Genomic DNA, 18,481 nt, shown 5'->3' on the forward strand with positions numbered 1-18,481 from the left:
TGCCACTTAATCTCCAGGGATCAGTACTAGGACCTCTGCTCTTCCTGATATATATACTAATAGACATAGGTGTATAGGGCACAATTTTAAAACATTCAAGTGATACCAAATTATGAACTATGAGAAGGATAGTGATAGACTTCAAGAAGACATAGCCCGGCTTGTGGAATGGGTAGACATGTGGCAGACGAAATGTATGAAGTCATACATTTAGGTCAGAAGAAGGAAGAGAGGCAATATAAAACAAAGGATACAATTCTAAAAGTGTTTCAGGATTAGATCTGGAGTTATACGTGCACAAATCATTGAAGGTGGCAGGACATGCTGAAAAAGTGATTATAAAGGCATATGAGATCCTGGGCTTTATAAGGAGAGGCAGAGAGTACAGATGGAAGGAAGATAGAGTGAACCTTTATAAAATAGTGGTTCAGCCTCAACTGAACTATTGTGTCCAAATCTTGTCACCAGACATCAAGAAGGATGCAAAAATTTTAGAGAGGGTGCAGAAAAGATTTGCGAGAATGGTCCCTCGGATAAGGGACTTAAGTGGATACAAAGGAGAAGCTGAAGTTGTCCTCATTTGGGAAGTGAAGTTTGAGAACGGATTTCATAGCAATGACGGCCGAGAGAAACTGTTTCTATTGTCGGAAGGGTTGAGAATCAGAAGGGTACTGAAAAAGGTGAATGACCAACATGAAGAATAAACCTCTTTTGCTCAAGAGGTTAGTACCTGGAATATGCTGCCTGAGTTGGTAGTGGAGATGGATGTAATGGTGCTTTTCAAAAGGGAATTGGATAAACACCTGACGATGGAGGAAATTCAGGGGTCTAGCTGCATTGCTCTTGCAGATAGCCGGCACAGACACGACAACCCGACTAGCCTCCTGTGCTTTCACCATTCTGTGATACTATGTTTAGGCTATCTTTATAATGGTTCAGTGACATGGGAAAAGAAATATCGATGAGAATAAAATGCTTGCAACCATGCCTCTTTCTTCAAATTTTTTTTAAATCTTTGCCAGATGGAGTGTGTTAATTATCTTGTTATATTTATTTAGTATGGTACATGGCAGGACTTATCACAATTCCTATTTAATTCATTTTATGGGATGTGGGCATTACTGGCTAGGCCAGCATTTATTGTCCATCCCTAGCTTTTAAAAAAGTTTATTTATTAGTCACAAGTAAGGTTTACATTAACATTGCAATGAAGTAACTGTGAAATTCCCCTAGTCGCCACATTCTGTTCGAGTCAATGCACCTAACCAGCACATTTTTCCGACCGTGGGAGGAAACTGGAGCACCCGGAGGAAACCCACGCAGACACGGGGAGAATGTGCAAACTCCACACAGACAGTGACCCAAGTCGGGAATCGAACCCAGGTCCCTGGCGTTGTGAGGCAGCAATGCTAGCCACTGTGTCGCTTATATTGCCTTTCCTGCAGTCAATCTTTCAACGTTTGTGTCCAGGAAATTATTATTAATTGCCAAAAACAATGACTATATGTGTATGAATAAAATATTTCACCTTTTCTAAGTTGGCAGTCTTCCTATCTGCCAGTTCCATTTGTTTAAATTGCAACAAATAGAGAGATGACTTCCAGCACTACACATTTTGATGCAAATTTCTTATTTCTTTTTGTGCTGTCCAAAAGAACGTCAAGGAATACTTATCATGATTTGGATAAATGCACAGAACTGATTTTTTTAAAAACTGGATTACAATTTATGTTAGGATAGATTTCCACTTTATTGCACCTGGAAAATGCTGATTTCAGCCATATTTCTTCCCATACCACACTACTCTGGAAGTTTCTTGAGCTTCCCCAAGGATCCAAAGTAAACGCACATGCAGAGTGGCCATGAAGTGAGACACGAGGAGACACTCCAGCAACTGTGAGGTATCCCATTGGAGGACCACCTAAAGAAAACTGGTGTTCGAGCTTGCACTCGTATTCCCCAGTACATTGGTAGGCTCATGAAGTTATGGAAAAGCCATTAAATATTTTTCAGATGATTTCTACCCCTAGCTGATCTTCATTAGTAGCCAGGAGAGCTTAATGACAACAGCCAATAGCACAGCTGCGAGCTTCTCAATTTCTCTTTTACTGTACCTGTTCAGTCTGAAAGATGTGCTGGTTAGGTGCATTGACCCAAACAGGCGCCGGTGTGTGGCAACTAGGGGAATTTCACAGTAACTTCATTGCAGTGTTAACGTAAGCCTTAGTTGTGACTAATAAATAAACTTTAACTTTATGATGGATCCCTTGAGGGATACTTTAATATTTCTGTACCAAAATCATTAATATTAACAAAATCAATATATTTGTGGTTACTATAGTAATAGCATGATATTAAATATGGATTTTACATGTCTGTAAAATGCAGATCTTCTAGGGTGAAACACATGAGACAAAAAAATTGTGTCACTGTCTCCGCATGGCTTTCATTCTAAGTCTTTATTCCCTTTTCTGTGCTCTTATTTCCTGCTTTGTTTTTTGGCACTAAGCCCAGCCATGGTCTCAGCCAGCATTTGGATGTGCATGAGCCATACAAATAGCCTTGTTGGACAGGAAAATTGTGAGATCTTTGTGCGTAGAATAGAATTGTAGAATGTTTTATCACAGATGGAAGCTGCTTTCATACCTCTACGGGTAGCACAGTGGCTAGCACTGCTGCCTCACAGTGCCAGGGACCTGGGTTCAATTCTAGTCACAGATGACTGTTTGTACCTTCTCCCTGTGTCTGTGTGGGTTTCCTCCAAGTGTTCCAGTTTCCTCCTACAGTCCAAAGATTTGCAGGTAAGGTTGATTGACCATGGTAAATTGTCCCTTAGTGTCAGGGGGATTAGCAGGGTAAATACGTGGGGTTACAGCGATCGGGCCTGTAATTGTTGAATTGTTGTTGGTGCAGGCCCGATGTCCAGCTCACTCCCAGTGTCAGGATGTTTACTCACTCACTCCCACCACTGAATGTGGGTGAGAGAATGTGTTGGAGAACAGGGATGAGGATGACTGAGAATTCTGAGCCTGGAAGTGAGCCAGATGCACCGAAGTGAGCCAGATGTGTGCGCGCGCGCACATTCTTACTAACTCATTTTCTCCCTCATTCTCTCACTTTTTCCCTCACTCTCTCACACCCCTGGCTGTGAGTCCCTTCACCCATCACCTTTCCCCTCCACCTCCACAGTCCCGCAACCGATCTTTCTCTTTGGTCCGGTCAGCACCTCTCTTTGGGCCCCCACAGCCTATTCTCTGTCAAGGCCCTGCATTCTCTCTCCGTAGCTTCACTTTTCTTCCTTCCCTCATTTACCGTCACTGATCCTCCAATCAGATATTGTTCCTCTCCTATATGTGCTGTGTATAGGCTGACCTAGTGAGCCTATCAACAATAAATGTAGGAGAGAAACAATCTCTGATTGGAGGAGCAGCACCTTGCAGAATCTTCAACCTCACTTGCCTGTTTTACTGACATTTTGAACAGTGGCTCAGGGAACAACACAGAATGGCTTTGGGAATCACAATCTAGCCTGTAGGCCATGAGCTGGACAAGCCTGCAATGTAATATCAATGAACAATATCTCATCTTTCAATAAGGCATTTCCCCAAGAAAAAATGAAGTTCACCTATTTCAAATCATTACCATTGGACAACTGTTGGTAATAATTCAGTTATTCCCATTTACACCTCCCCAATCCCATTGTTTGTTCCTTTACTTGTCCTATCACTGTCCTCTTTTGTCTTCTATCATCATCCTTTTGTCACCTAATCACCACTGCCTTCCATACTATCACAGAATTTATGTTCTGTTCTCACCGCTGCTTTCCCTCCTCCACCCCCATTCCTTTTCCCCTGCCTATTCTTGCTTGAAACCTGTTTCAATGCAAACATTTTCCTGATGGAAAGTCATTTGCCTGAAATGTTAACTTAGTTTGTATTTCCACAGATTCTGCCAGACTTACTGAGCATTTTCAGCACTTTGTTTTTATTGCAGATTTCCAACATATACAGTACTTTGCCTTTGTTGTTATCTGCGTGATTAGTAATGTTCTCCATTTTTGTCATCATAGCTTCAGATGATGGTGAACTTCCCACAAGTAGCACTTTGAAAGCTTCAGAAAAGTCAACCATGGAACAGTTAGTAGAACGAGCGTGTTTCCGGGACTATCAGCGTCTGGGTCTGGGAACTATCAGTGCAAGCTCATCTCGTTCAAAGACAGAGCACTTCAGGATAACTGCTGCCAATAGGATGTATTTGCTATGTAGAAGGTTAGTGCATTTAAGTCTTCTTTGCAGCCACAAATCAATAGCTAGATCATGTCACAAAGGCATTCTGGTGAACTGAAGTGCGGGCTCCACGCTATCAGTAAAACACTCAAGAAAAAAATTAATCCAGTCAAAATATTTAAACTAATGAATAGCTGGCAACAACAAAGCTGGTTTCATGCAAAGTTGATACAGTTTCAAGTAGCACTTAAAGGGATATTGAGACATGCATACAAGTCAACTTAGATTTTTTAAAAATCTTGTCAGCTAAATTAACTGATGCATATTGAATTATTTGAAGAATAGAGTGACGTTTCTGTACCAAAATGATTAACAGAAGATGATCAATACATTTGGTTAATTCAAAGAATGTTATCAGCATGTGCACTTTGCAGCAGTAGTCACTGGACAATGATCAAGAATCAGAACCTGCAGATTTTTTTTCCAACATCCCTAGCTTAGGGACACTGGCAGAATTGACTACACAAAATAAATATCTTGTGTGTAATATTTTAATGAACATTGTGGGAATCTGACATTGTGGTAATAATGGAGACCTGACTCAAAAAAGGGCAGGACTGATACTGACGAAGGGTCATCCTGACTCAAAACATTGGCTCTATTCTGTCTCCACAGATGCTGTAAGAGTTTTAACAACACCAGGTTAAAGTCCAACAGGTTTATTTGGTAGCAAATGCCATTAGCTTTCGGAATGCTGCTCCTTCATCGGATGGAGTGGAAATCTCGTTGTTGGACTTTAACCTGGTGTTGTTAAAACTCTTACTGTGTTTACCCAGTCCAACGCCGGCATCTCCACATCATGACTTCCACAGATGCTGTCAGACTTGCTGAGATTTTCCAGCATTTTCTGTTTATGTTTCAGATTCTAGCGTCCGCAGTATTTTGCCTTTATCAGGACTGATAATTGCTGTATGAATATGACTCTCTAAATATTCCTGAATACAAGGGGTTCAAGCAAGACAAGCAAGAGTGGTGACAGTTTTGGTTAGGGAGAACGTTAGAGTGCTGGGGAAAGTGTCGTAGAAGGGTAAGGAACAGAATCTATTTGGTTAGAGCTAAAAAAAAAACAATAGAGGTACCATTATGCCATTAGATGTACACTATAGGCTACCAAACAGTGTGAAAGATCAAGGGGAACAAATTTACAAGGAAATTACAGAGGTATAAAAACTCTAAAGTTGGGGGATTTTAAATAGACTTGGATTGTAATAGTGTAAACAGCAGAGAGAGGACATAGTTTCTGAAGTGTGTTTGTTCAGGATGCTGGAAAATCTCAGCAGGTCTGGCAGCATCTGTAAGGAGAGAAAAGAGCTGATGTTTCGCGTCTGGACGACCCTTTGTCAAAACTTTGTCAAAGTTCTAGATCAGAATGTTTCCAACCCAACAAGGAAGGGGGCATAAAAACAAAGTGCTGGAAAAACTCAGCAGCTCTGGCAGCATCTGTGGAGAGAGACACAGAGCTATCATTTTAAGTCTGCATGACTCTCTTGTGTCTGCTCTTGACATTTTGACGACAGTCAATATAGTATATTGTCATGATGGGGAAAGTTAGGACAAACAATCCAGGACTCCCTGCATGGTGAAAGAAATGGGGAGAGAGATGAAGCTGAAATAGGGTATGTATAAAAGATGTCAGGTTGATGCTACAAATGAGAACTAGCTAAATACAGAAAGTTCAGAGGGAGAATGAAGAAAGAAATAAGCGAAGAGTGTAAAAAGAGACTGGCACCTAACATAAGGAATCCAAAAATCTATGGGTATGTAAATTGTAAAAGGTAGTAAAAAGATGGGTGAGGCTGATCAGGGACCAAAAATGCTGTGTAAATATTATCTTGACTTTCCAACAAGTTTCAACAGGGTCCCATTATCTTCCAGCCTGTGAGTAAGGTTGATGAGAGGTCTTAGGCCAAACCAAGTGTGAGTCTAAGGAGCAATCAGCCAAACCTATTAAGACAGGAAAACAATGAACAGAGGCAGACCAAGGAGTGGAGCAGAGATGAGACCATCGCCACAATCTGAAACACAGGCACTGGAGCTGGCAGTGCAGGTTGTTGGTAATCAAAGCAGGTGAGCTGAATCTGAACTAAGAAGTTGCTGGAACTGGGATCTTGATTGGAAGGTATGGAAGGGATTGGTGGGATCAGCTCTGGGAGGGAGGGATCAGGCAACTCTGAAGTCAGTTTGAGATTAAGCCCAGGAACACTTAAGCCTTCCATCTTGGGTTTGAAAACTTTTGTTAATATAAGCCACAAGACGGAGTGCTAATTACTATCAAAAATCTGCACAACATTATTCAATGACCTGAAGTAGATGTTGGACCACTATAACACAGAAAATGGAGCACAACCGATTTCAAGGTTGAGTTAGCAAAAGGCCTGGCATTTCTGTGAAAGCCTTTATCATCTTGGTCACCAGAAATTGTCAGACAATTGATGTGAGCAACCAGGGAAAAAATAATATTGAGAAGTATGTTATTTGAGTGGTTATTTACTTTGCTTGGAGTAAGTGATGAGCAGGTGTGGACTACATTTCCATCCCTTGCACTCAATTCAGATTCAGATTTATTTTTCATTCATTATTATTCATTCAGACTTATCAACATACAAAATTAGGGCTATTTTTTATATGATGTTTGATGATGGATTCAGTGTTTGTTGTCATTATTGCCTTTGAAACTGGTCACAACTTAAGGATATCATACATACGTAGGTTAGCACAAAGTGGGAGCCTGTCACTCAGGTTCTGGCGCAGGTACCCCACCCCACGCATTCCCTCACACCCCCAGCCTTACTCCCTGAGCCAGTAGTCATGGAATGTTAAGATGTTTCAAGTGCTTATCCAAATACTTTTTAAAGGTTGTAAGGTTTCTGGCCTCCTACCTTCCCAGGCAGTGCATTCCAGATTCCCACCATCCTCAGATTGGAAAACAAAATCTCAAATTGCCTCTGAATCTCCTGTCCCTTACCCTAAAACTATACTCCCTCGTGACTGACCCTGTCCATACCCCTCACAATCTTATACACCTCAATCATATCCCCCCTCAGCCTTCTCTGCTCTAAATAAAACAATCCAAGCCTATCCAATCTCTCCTTATAGTTCAAATGCTTCATCCCAGGCAACATCCTGATGAACCGCCCCTGTATCCCTCGAGTGCAATCACATCCTTCCCATAGTGAGGTGACTAGAACGACACTCAGTACCCCAGCTGTGGTCTAACCAACATTACCTCCTTGCTCTTATACTCTCTGCCATGACTGATAAAAGCAAGATCAATTGATCCAGGGGGCTGACGAATGGCAGATGGAGTTTAATTTAGACAAATGCGAGGTAATGCATTTTGGTAGATTGAACCAGGGCAGGACTTACTCAGTTAATGGTAGGGTGTTGGGGAGAGTCACAGAACAAAGAAATCTAGGGGTACATGTTCATAGCTCCTTGAAAGTGGAGTCACAGGTGGACAGAGTGGTGAAGAAGGCATTCGGCATGCTTGGTTTCATCGGTCAGAACATTGAATACAGGAGTTGGGACGTCTTGTTGAAGTTGTACAAGACATTGGTAAGGCCACACTTGGAATACTGTGTGCAATTCTGGTCACCCTATTATAGAAAGGATATTATTAAACTAGAAAGAGTGCAGAAAAGATTTACTAGGATGCTACCGGGACTTGATGGATTGAGTTATAAGGAGAGGCTGAATAGACTGGGACCTTTTTCTCTGGAGCGTAGGAGGCTGAGGGGTGACCTTATAGAGGTCTATAAAATAATGAGGGCATAGACAAGGTAGATAGTCAATATCTTTTCCCAAAGGTAGGGGAGTCTAAAACTAGAGGGCATAGGTTTAAGGGGAGAGATACAAAAGTGTCCAGAGGGGCAATTATTTCACACAGGGTGGTGAGTGTCTGGAACAAGCTGCCAGAGGTAGTAGTAGAGGCGGGTACAATTGTATCTTTTAAAAAGCATTTAGATAGTTACATGGGTACGATGGGTATAGAGGGATATGGGCCAAATGCGGGCAATTAGGATTAGCTTAGAGGTTTTTTTAAAAAAAATAAGGGCGGCATGGACAAGTTGGGCCGAAAGGCCAGTTTCCATGCTGTAAATCTCTATGACTCTAAATGTCCCATATGCCTTCTTATCTATCCTATTCACCTGCTGTGCCGCCTTCAGGAATCTGTGAATAACTTCCCCAAGATCCATTCGTTGCTAATGTCCTGTCATTCATTGAATACTCCCTTGTCTTGTTATTTCTTCCAAGTGCATCACTTCGCACTTAGGGTTAAATACCACCTGCCATTACTCTGCTCATCTGACTCAACCCATCTTAGTGTCATCTGCAAACTTACTTATCATTTCCCCCACATTATCATCTATATCATTTATGTATATAAGAAACAATAAGGGTCCCAGCACTGAACCTTGTGGTACGCCACTGGACACCAACCTCCAGTCACTCAAACAGCCTACTACAAAGCCAGTTTCGAATCCATCTCACCAAATTTTCCAGAATTCCACGTGTTTCAAACTTCTCAATCAGCTTCCATGTGGGACCTCATAAAAGGCTTTGCTAAAATCCATATAAACTACACCAACTGCACTTCCCTCGTCCTCACACTCGATCACATTTTCATAAACCTCTATTAAAGTTGCAGCTTGTTCAATCAATGACCTCCCTCTGACAAAGCCATGCAGACTATCCCTAATTAACCCATGCCTTTCTAAGTGGAGATTAATTCTCTCCTTCAGAACTTTCTCTAATAGTTTCCAACAACTGAGCTAAAACTCACCAGTCTGTAATTTCCTGTTTTATTTCTACCACCTTTCTTGAAACCACTTTAGCAGTCCTCTGGCACTTCCCATGTGTAAGAAGTCTCACAACACCAGGTTTATGTCGATATGCGCGATCTTCTTGGAGACCCTCTCCACTCGGAGCCGGCAGTTTGCGGTGTCGATGGTAGTCATGATGTGGAGATGCCGGCATTGGACTGGGGTAAACACAGTAAGAACCTGGTGTTGTGAGACTTCTCACTGTGTTTATCCCAGTCCAACGCCGGCATCTCCACATCATGACTTCCCATGTGGCTAGCGAGGAATTAAAAATTTGAGTCAGAGCCCCTGCAATTTTCTGCCCCCCTCCCACAGTACCAGCAATGCAATTCATCCGGGCCTGGGGATTTGTCCATTTTTAAGCCCATCAGAGCCTCCTATGCCTCTTCCTTTCCTATGTCAAGCTGTACAAGTTCCTCTCAGTCCTTTTTCCTGAATTCTGTATGTACATTCTCTTTTTCCTGAGTGAAGACCTAGGCGAAGTATTCATTCAACATCCTTCTAATGTCCTGCAGCTTCACACACAGATTGCCCCCTTGATCTCTAATGGGCCCTACTGGTTAACCTCAATGTATTTATTGATTATCTTAGGATCAGCGAGAGTTTAATTTTTCCCATTCCATTTAAAGTTAAAAAGTTTAAAGTTTATTTATTAGTCTCACAAGCAGGCTTACATTAACACTGCAATGAAGTTACTGTGAAAATCCCCTCATTGCCACACTCCAGTGCCTGTTCAGGTACACTAAGGGAGAATTTAGCATGACCAATGCACCTAACCAGCACACCTTTCGGACTGTGGGAGGAAGGCGGTGCACCCGGAGGAAACCCACGCGGACACGGGGAGAATGTGCAGACTCCGCACAGACAGTGACCCAAGCCAGGAATTGAACCCGGGTCCCTGGCGCTGTGAGGCAGCAGTGTTAATCACTGTGCCGCCCCATTTGAAATCCTTAAAAAAGTTGCAGCTTGTTCAATCAGCTGTAACTTTTTTTTAAACAGCAATCTGATTTGTAACATTTCATGAACAATAGAACGGGTCCAGAAAAAAAATTGTGTTTTGACTACAGATTGTGGGAGTTTGTGGTAGTGAGACTGTCCAAAACAAATCTTTCTGCAAGATATGTCTCCATCTCAAATCTCTCTGTCTCAGACTCATTGAGCTGTGACTCATTGAGTTAGAGTACAAGTTTGAGAACCTCCGATACATAAGGAACAGTTTTATCCTGAATATTGTCACAATCCAGGGAAAAACACAGTTTCAGGAAAAAGGGAGGGGGTTGTGATTGAAGGGTGCTACACGGCAGATATTGATGGTGTTAATTGTAATAGTAAAGCTACATATATAAATATGAACAGTATATATTGATTAAGTACCTTAAGCACAGAGATACTCACCCAGTGCAGTGGGGGCCGGTGGGGAGGGAAGGTCCTAGTCCTGGCCAAGGTGGCCATTAACAGGTCCAGGCAGAGGGCAGTCAAGGGGGTTATGTGACACAACTGTCTGCCCTTCTACTGTGGCTATGTTCGCGGCCAGGTGGACTTGGAGAGGGGGCACACAGTGTTCACTGATACACTCCAAGACTTCTGTGACCGATGGTGCTTAATCACCCAGGACCAACATTTTAATTTCACTCGAAAGTTTCCTTTTGATGTTTTGTTTTAGCTAGAGTACCCCACCAGAGGCTGTCACCTAATTTGTTTAGTTTACTGATCATTTTTTAAAATCAAAATTGTGTGAAGAAAGACTTTTGGGACACTGGATGTTTGTTAGGAAGGAGACAGACATATGTAACGTTGCATTCTATAAATAAATTTAGTATTAGAGGATTTTCACAGTAATTTCATTGCAGTGTTAATGTAAGCCTATTGGTGACATTAATAAATACACTTAAAGAATGGTATCTGAATTCCTACTTCACCAATCTGGCTTCAGAATGAAGGGATTTTGGAGAGATTGAGAAGGAGGCCCTGCAGACATTGGTTCTGTCCACCAAATACGATATACTCGCTACCTGTGAGGACAAGGAGAAAGACTGCAGGGAGGACAATCACAAGGCAGACAAAGGCATGATAACTCAAGGCTAAGCCAGTCGGGAAAGAGCAGAATGGAAATATAGTAACAAGGGCCTCTATAATAAAATGAAGAGAGAGCATCCCCTGCAGTCAAGAACTAGAACCCTCAGCAAGTTGACACCTGGTTCCAAGGTAAGGGATATCTCAAGGTGGCTGGAGAGGAGCCTGGAAAGGAAGGGATTTAATCTACTTGTTGTGGTCCATGTTGGAATAAGCAACATAGGTAGGAATATGGAGGAGATCCTGCTGACAAAAGTATCAGGAGTTGGGCCCCACGCTGAAAAGCAGAATCTCGATCGTTAATAATCTTTGAATTATTGCCCGAGCCACACGTGAAGTGACATAGGAGAAGACAAATCAGGAGAACTGACAAATGGCAAAAGGGCTGACCTGGTCTTTTGACTGAGAGGTCTTTTTCATGCCAATACTAAAGAGGACTGACAACAAATTACAGAAGGACATTGATTAACTTGCAGGATGGAAAAATAATGGCAGAATAAATTCAGCACATAAATATGAGGTAGCATATTTTGGTAGCAAGAATAGGGAAGCCACTTATTACTTGGAAGATGTAAGTCTAGGTAGGAGCTCAGAGTCCAAATATATCAAACACTGTAAATTCTGCCACAGGTTAGCAAGGCCATTTAAAAGGCAAACCAAGGGCTAGGATTTATTTCTAGAGGGACAGAGTTGAAAAATAGGAAAGTTATGCTAAACCGGTATTGAACCTTGGTTAAGGCATAGTACTACATATAACTCTAGTTGTCATATTATAAAAAGGACATAGAGGCACTGGAGAGGGTGAGAGAGAGCAGAGGATGATACCAGAAATGTGTGGGTTCACATTATCAGAAAAGGCTTGACAGGCTGAGTCTCTTCTATCTTGAATAAAAAGCCTGAAGGATGACCCAATAGTAGTTTTTAAAACTATGAAAGGTTTTGATAGGGTACAGAAAGAACATTTATTTTTGTGGGGAAGAGTATAATGAGAGGCCATAATTATAGAATAGTCACTAAGAAATCCAATAGGGAATTCAGAAGAAACTTTTTCACCCAGAGTGAAAGAATGTGCAAATGACTACACAGTGAGTGATCAAGGTGATAGATATAGATCTATTTAAGGGGAAGCTATATGAGGAAGAAAGGAATAGACAGTTATGATGGTAGATTTAGTTGAGAAAAAAATGGGATAAGGCTTGAGTGATGGAGCATAAATACCAATGTGAACTGGTTGGACTTGATATTCAATCTAATCCTATATAATGATTGTTGAATGCTGTAACATGATTTTTTTAATGAGGTAGAATAGGACGTTGGCGCAAGTCTTTTAGGGAGTCTGGGACACTTGGCAAATCAAATCTGGAACGGGAATGGAAAAATGCAAGGTCAAAAATGGTGACTGGTGCTAAGGAAAAATAAATAAATAAAGAATTTGCACGTGTACATAGTGGCTCTCTTGGCCTCAGTATGTGTCGCAGTCAATTTAGTTTTTTTGAAGTATAGTTTTAAAGTATAAAGCAGCTAGCGGGAATGGTGCCCATTTTCGCATCTCTCACGATTTTCTGACATCCAGATTTTCGGCGCGGTCAGAAGTGGGCGAGAGGCTGATTCATTTACTTAAATGCATACAAATGCTGTTTTGCATCTGCTTAGCGAGCCCAGTGCTCAATCGTCCAGGCTCGCTTGCCTTTATGGCTTCGCCAGGAGAGGTTCTCTCCAGTGACGAAAACACCTGCTCCCCATGAACGGGGAACAGTCGTGTTGGCTTTGCGGTGGAACCGGAGGACATTGAGGCCCCCCTGGGGAGGCTGAGTGCAAGGTGGGGGTGCCCCTTGGGCAGTGCCAGCCTGGCACCTGGGCAATGCCCACTGGGCACCTTGGCACTGGGCAATGCTGGGAGCAGGGCCAATGGTGGTGTGCTAGGGGAAGGGGCCAATGGGGGTTGGGGACTGCGGAGGACAGGCCACTGGGGTCAGTCCAATGGGAGGCGGGCCAATGGAGGGGTGGAGAGGCCCGCTGCCACTCTGCCTGCAATTGGTGGGGGAGGGAACAGGGGCTGCGATTGGTCTGGGCAGCAGGGGCTGCTTCTCGAGCCGTGGGCCCCTGCGATTGCAGGAGCGGGGGGTTGCTGGTTGAGGTTGCCTGCAGTAGCAGGGGCCTGACTACTCTGTCTGTCAGACCCCTGCTAATACACATGCACAGAGGTCTGCACATGCGCAATACCTTCCTCTACAGGCTGGCTGGTGAGCTCATTGGTTGTCACTCCATAAACTGTCTTAAATGTCTCATCTTTGTCGGAATTGAGTCACAACTGAACCACAAAGCCCAATCTCGATTTGTATAATTGTGTAACCCGAGGTCTATCAATATGACCTGAATCATGTATGTTAATTCAGTCTTTCAAATGCAGATCAAGCAAATGTTTGTTAGGAAGGAGACATATGTAACATTGCATTCTATAAATAAATGTAGTATTAGGGGATTTTCACAGTAATTTCATTGCAGTGTTAATGTAAGTCTATTGGTGACATTAATAAATACACTTAAAGAATGGTATCTGAATTCCTACTTCATCAATCTGGCTTCAGAATGAAGGGATTTTGGAGAGATTGAGAAGGAGGTCCTGCAGACATTGGTTCTGTCCACCAAATACGATATACTCGCTACCTGTGAGGACAAGGAGAAAGACTGCAGGGAGGACAACCACAAGGCAGACAAAGGCACGATGACTCAAGGCTAAGCCAGTCGGGAAAGAGAAGAATGGAAATATAGTAACAAGGGCCTCTATAATAAAATGAAGAGAGAGCATCCCCTGCAGTCAAGAACTAGAACCCTCAACAAGATGATGACTTGTATGGATTTTGAAACTGTGCGGGTCAGTGGTGGCAAATATAGTCAGGTATCGCAGTACAATGGTCTTGAGTCATGAGTTTATTTAATATATTCAAGGCTGATTTGGACAGATTTTTGATTGACAAGGGAGTCGAGGCTTATAGGGGTCAGAAAGGAGAGTAGCGTTAAGGCCACATCAGATCAGCCATGATCTTGTTGATTGGCGGAGCGGGGTGAAGAAGCCAAATGGCTTACTCCTTTTTCTATGGTCATAATAAGGTGAAGAAGCAGAATGGCCATTATAATGGGATTAATTTAATTAAAATAATAAAGTTATTTTTTATTTACACACTGAGAAAACAGCAAAGCTAGCTCAACAAAGCAACAATATTCTCTAACTTTTTTTATAACATAAATGTTTTGCTTCACAACATAATTAAAGTAATTATCTTTACAAATGCTTTCTGTGAAGAATGTTCTGTAGACCTCATAGATCATTGCTGTTTTACCTATGATACCTGAATTTTAAATCAATTTAGATCAGTGGGATGAAAGTCTCTGTTGTCTTTATGATGGTTTTGGATTATTACTTTCCTATTTTCTGACCAGTCCATTTTTAAGAAAATTTCTGGTTTTAATTTTTAACGTAAACCCGACAGCAAATGTCCAATTTTCTCATTTTAGACCAGATATTATATGGGGTTAAAATGAAAATATTAAAAACAGACCAATTTAAATGATTCCAGTGATACCAGCAACAGTGGGAGGGGAGCAGCTGATTTCCAGGATTTAATGGTGCAATTTCAGAAAGCACAGCAACTGAACAGAGCTGGAAAATGGACAGGAATCAGGAAATATTGCACAACACAGAGACAGCACACACACATGTTTATAGCAGGGAATGCTAATTCTGTCTGTGCCAGTCCCAGCTATTGTTATGGTTCAGGTCAGAAACTCCAAAGTGTTTTATGGAGCCCGCCTGGATCTTATGTTTTGCATCTTGAATTTGGCGAGTGTAAGCATGATCTGTTTCACCTCAGCTATGATTCAAATGATCCCCATGGAGCTTTTATCAAACAAAATTTATTTAAGAATATAATTAACATATATGGAAAGAAAATTGGCAACAATTTTTATCAATTACAAACAAAACAACCACGATGATGTATAACTCTCATCAAATGTATCTAAAATGTTCCAATCAAACAAAACCCATGCCATGGACAAAACCCTTTAAACAGGTTCAACATAGCAAAGACTAAAGCTCATGTGATACTGGACTTGAGTCCTTTGGTTAGAGAATTGAAAACTCTAAGTTCTATTAGTCCTCTTGACACACCCAGAACAGTTTGAAGTCAGAATAGCTTCCCAGACAACAGATTCTCCCCTTCAGAAAGGCAAGACCTTGTTTTCAGAATTTCCAAATAAAACAGGGAGAGAGAGAGAAGCACTTCTTTTCACCTTGCTGTCCCTTCTAAAAACTAAGACCTGCAGCTCAGAACTGAAAATGAAAGAGCTCCTGTCACCTGACCTGCCAACCAGTTTTTCTCCTAACAATGCAGAGTCATAAACATCCCAGTAAAAATAAACAGTTTAAGCAGGAATAAAAAGACTCCTCCAGACAAACTAATGCCATAATGAGAAAACAACTGAAGCCAAAAAGGCCTGCTTACAACTGTAGAAAACATGATTTAGAAAAAAAGCCTCTTAAAGGTAGACTAACATCACACTGTAGTTATCCAAAACTATTGATGTTCCTTCACTCTTTCCCCATATTTATTCTTCTTAAAAGATGCAATGATTTTTGCCTCTGCTGTTTTCTGCGAAAAATAAATTAATATTTTAACAATTCTGTGCGTGTGTGGACATTTGTCCTAACTTCTATCCTCACTCATAAAATTGATGACTCATCATAGAAATCATAGAAACCCTACAGTACAGAAAGAGCCATTCGGCCCATCGGGTCTGCACTGACCACAAACCCACCCAGGCCCTACCCCCATATCCTTACATATTTACCCACTAATCCCTCTAACCTACGCATCTCAGGACACTAAGGGCAATTTTTAGCATGGCCAATCAACCTAACCCGCACATCTTTGGACTGTGGGAGGAAACCGGAGCACCCGGAGGAAACCCACGCAGACATGAGGAGAATATGCAAACTCCACACAGACAGTAACCCAAGCCGGGAATTGAACCCAGGTCCCTGGAGCTGTGAAGCAGCAGTGCTAACCACTGTGCTACCGTGCCGCCCCCAAATCTAGTGCTATGCATACCACGGCCCAACCAACGCTTTGTAAAAATGTATTAATTCCTTACTCTTTCATTTTATGCCTCATGTATAAAACCCAAAATGGTTTTCTTTAAGTTTTACCTACCTACACTAATTCGTCAAGGAATTATGCATTTGAGCTTCTATGTCTCTTTGTTCATTCAGACCCTTCAGTGTCTACAGTCCAGAAACTACGTGTCATTTAGCCTAACATACTTCAGAGGGAAATTGCTCAGATCCATTATTAAGGAAGTTCTAGCAAGATATTTAGAAAATCATAATTTGATCAGGCAGAATCAACATGGGTATGTGAAAGGGAAATTGTGTTGACTAATTTATCAGAGTTTTCTGAGGAAGTAACAAGCAAAGTGGATACAAGTAAAACTGCACTTGGATTTCCAGAAGGCATTTGATAAGCTGTCACATCACAAGTGGGGGATAACACGTTAGCATGGATAAAGGATTTGTTAGCTAACAGGAAACAGAGAATAGGGATGAAAGGGTCAGTTTTGGGTTGGCAAACTGTAACTAGTGGAGTGCCACAAGGATTAGTCCTGGGGCCTCAACTATTTACAATCTACATCAATTATTTGGATGAAAGGACCAAGTGTATGGTAGCTAAATTTGACAGTGACAAGATAGGTAGGAAAGTAAGTTGTCAAGAGAGGGTGGAGAATCTGTAAGAAGATACAGACAAGTTAAGTGAGTGGCAAAAAATTGGCAGATTGAGTATCGTGAGAAAATTTGAACTTGTCCACTTTGGCAGGCAGGATAGAAAAATAGTGCGGAGAGGTAAATAGCACATAATCCACAGTCTAAACAATCAAGCAGTCTGCTTTGTCTTGGATCATGACATTGAACTTATTGAGTGTCCTTGCAATTTTCATTCATTCAGCCATACAGAGAGTACGTCATCACATTCCTAACTTGTGCCATATAGATGGTAGGTGGATTTCTGGAAGTGAGTAGATTATGCATCTTTGACTTGGTCTTGTATCCATAGTGTTTATGTAATTGATCAAGTTAATTTTCTGGTTAGCAGTGAGCCCAGGATGTTGATAGTGAGGATGTCTAAGATGGTGTTGCTGCTTAATCTTGGGTTAAGTGATTAGGTTCTCTCTTGTCAGAGATGTTTGCTACCTGCTAATTGTGTCACACAATGTTACTTGCCAGTTATCAGCCCAGCTAGCTGGGTGTTGCCCAGCTAGATCTTGCTGAATGTTCACCCAAGGAATTGTGAATGGAATTGAACATTGTGCAATCATCAGCAAACAGCTTCACTTCTGACCTTATGACGGAGAAAATTTCATTCATGAAGCAGCTGAAGATAGTTAGAGAGTGCTGCTCTTTGGAACGCCTATCGCGATTCCCTAGAGCTGAAATGATTGGCTTCCAACAACTGCAGCCAGTTGACTTTTGTTCCAGATATGAAATGAGCTACTGGAGAATTTTTCCCCATCTCAGTTTTAGTTGAATTTCTTAGTGCCAACACTTAACTTCTGCCATGACGGTAAGACCAGTCACTGTCACCTCACCACTAGAATCAGCCACATGCCCATGCCTGGATTAAGGTTGTAATGAACTCGGGAGTTTTGCATTCCTGGCAGAACGTAAATGTGCATCATTGTGCAGATTATTGCGGATTAAGTGCCACTTGACCGGGTAGTTGACAACTTTTTCAGCCCTTTTCTCATTGAGAATAGGCTGATAGGGTGGTGATTGGCTGGCTGGATGGATTTAACCTGTCTTCTGTGAAAGCAATATATTTGGTCAATCTTCATTGTGGTTCATTGTGTGCTACTGTTGTAGCTTACTCGGACCGGTTGGACATATTCTGGACCACTGGTCTTCAGTATTATAGCTGATAGTTAATAATTCAGGTAACTTTCGTTATGTCCAGTGCACTCGACTGTTGTTGGTGTAATGTAAAGTGAATCGAATTCACTGAAGACTGGCAACTGTTTATGGTGGGGACAGCAGCAGGAATTCAAACAGAATTGCTAACTTGGCACTTCTGTCTGAAAATTGTTGCTGATGTTTCCGGCTTATCTTAGGTGCTGGTCTCTGCCGTCATTGTGAACATGGAAGTTTATGGTACCACCTCCTCATTTTATTTGTGTGTGGTAGGACTGAGGAACATTGAACTGATCTGTTCCTTGTGCGATTGTTCAGCTGTCTATTGCATGTTCTTT

General features: G+C 41.8%; 1 protein-coding gene across 2 annotated transcripts in view; it reads left to right on the forward strand.

Annotated features, from left to right (window-relative positions):
- Window positions 1-18,481, forward strand: part of sbf2 (SET binding factor 2) — a 555,079-nt gene that overhangs the window by 483,660 nt on the left and 52,938 nt on the right. For both annotated transcript variants that reach the window (XM_078220692.1, XM_078220693.1), the window contains exon 26: window positions 4,070-4,268. In XM_078220692.1, coding sequence (XP_078076818.1) covers window positions 4,070-4,268 — 199 coding nt within the window. The remainder of the gene's footprint in view (window positions 1-4,069; window positions 4,269-18,481) is intronic.

Source organism: Mustelus asterias, chromosome 9, assembly GCF_964213995.1.
Source record: "Mustelus asterias chromosome 9, sMusAst1.hap1.1, whole genome shotgun sequence".
NCBI classification, from domain to species: Eukaryota; Metazoa; Chordata; class Chondrichthyes; order Carcharhiniformes; family Triakidae; genus Mustelus; species Mustelus asterias.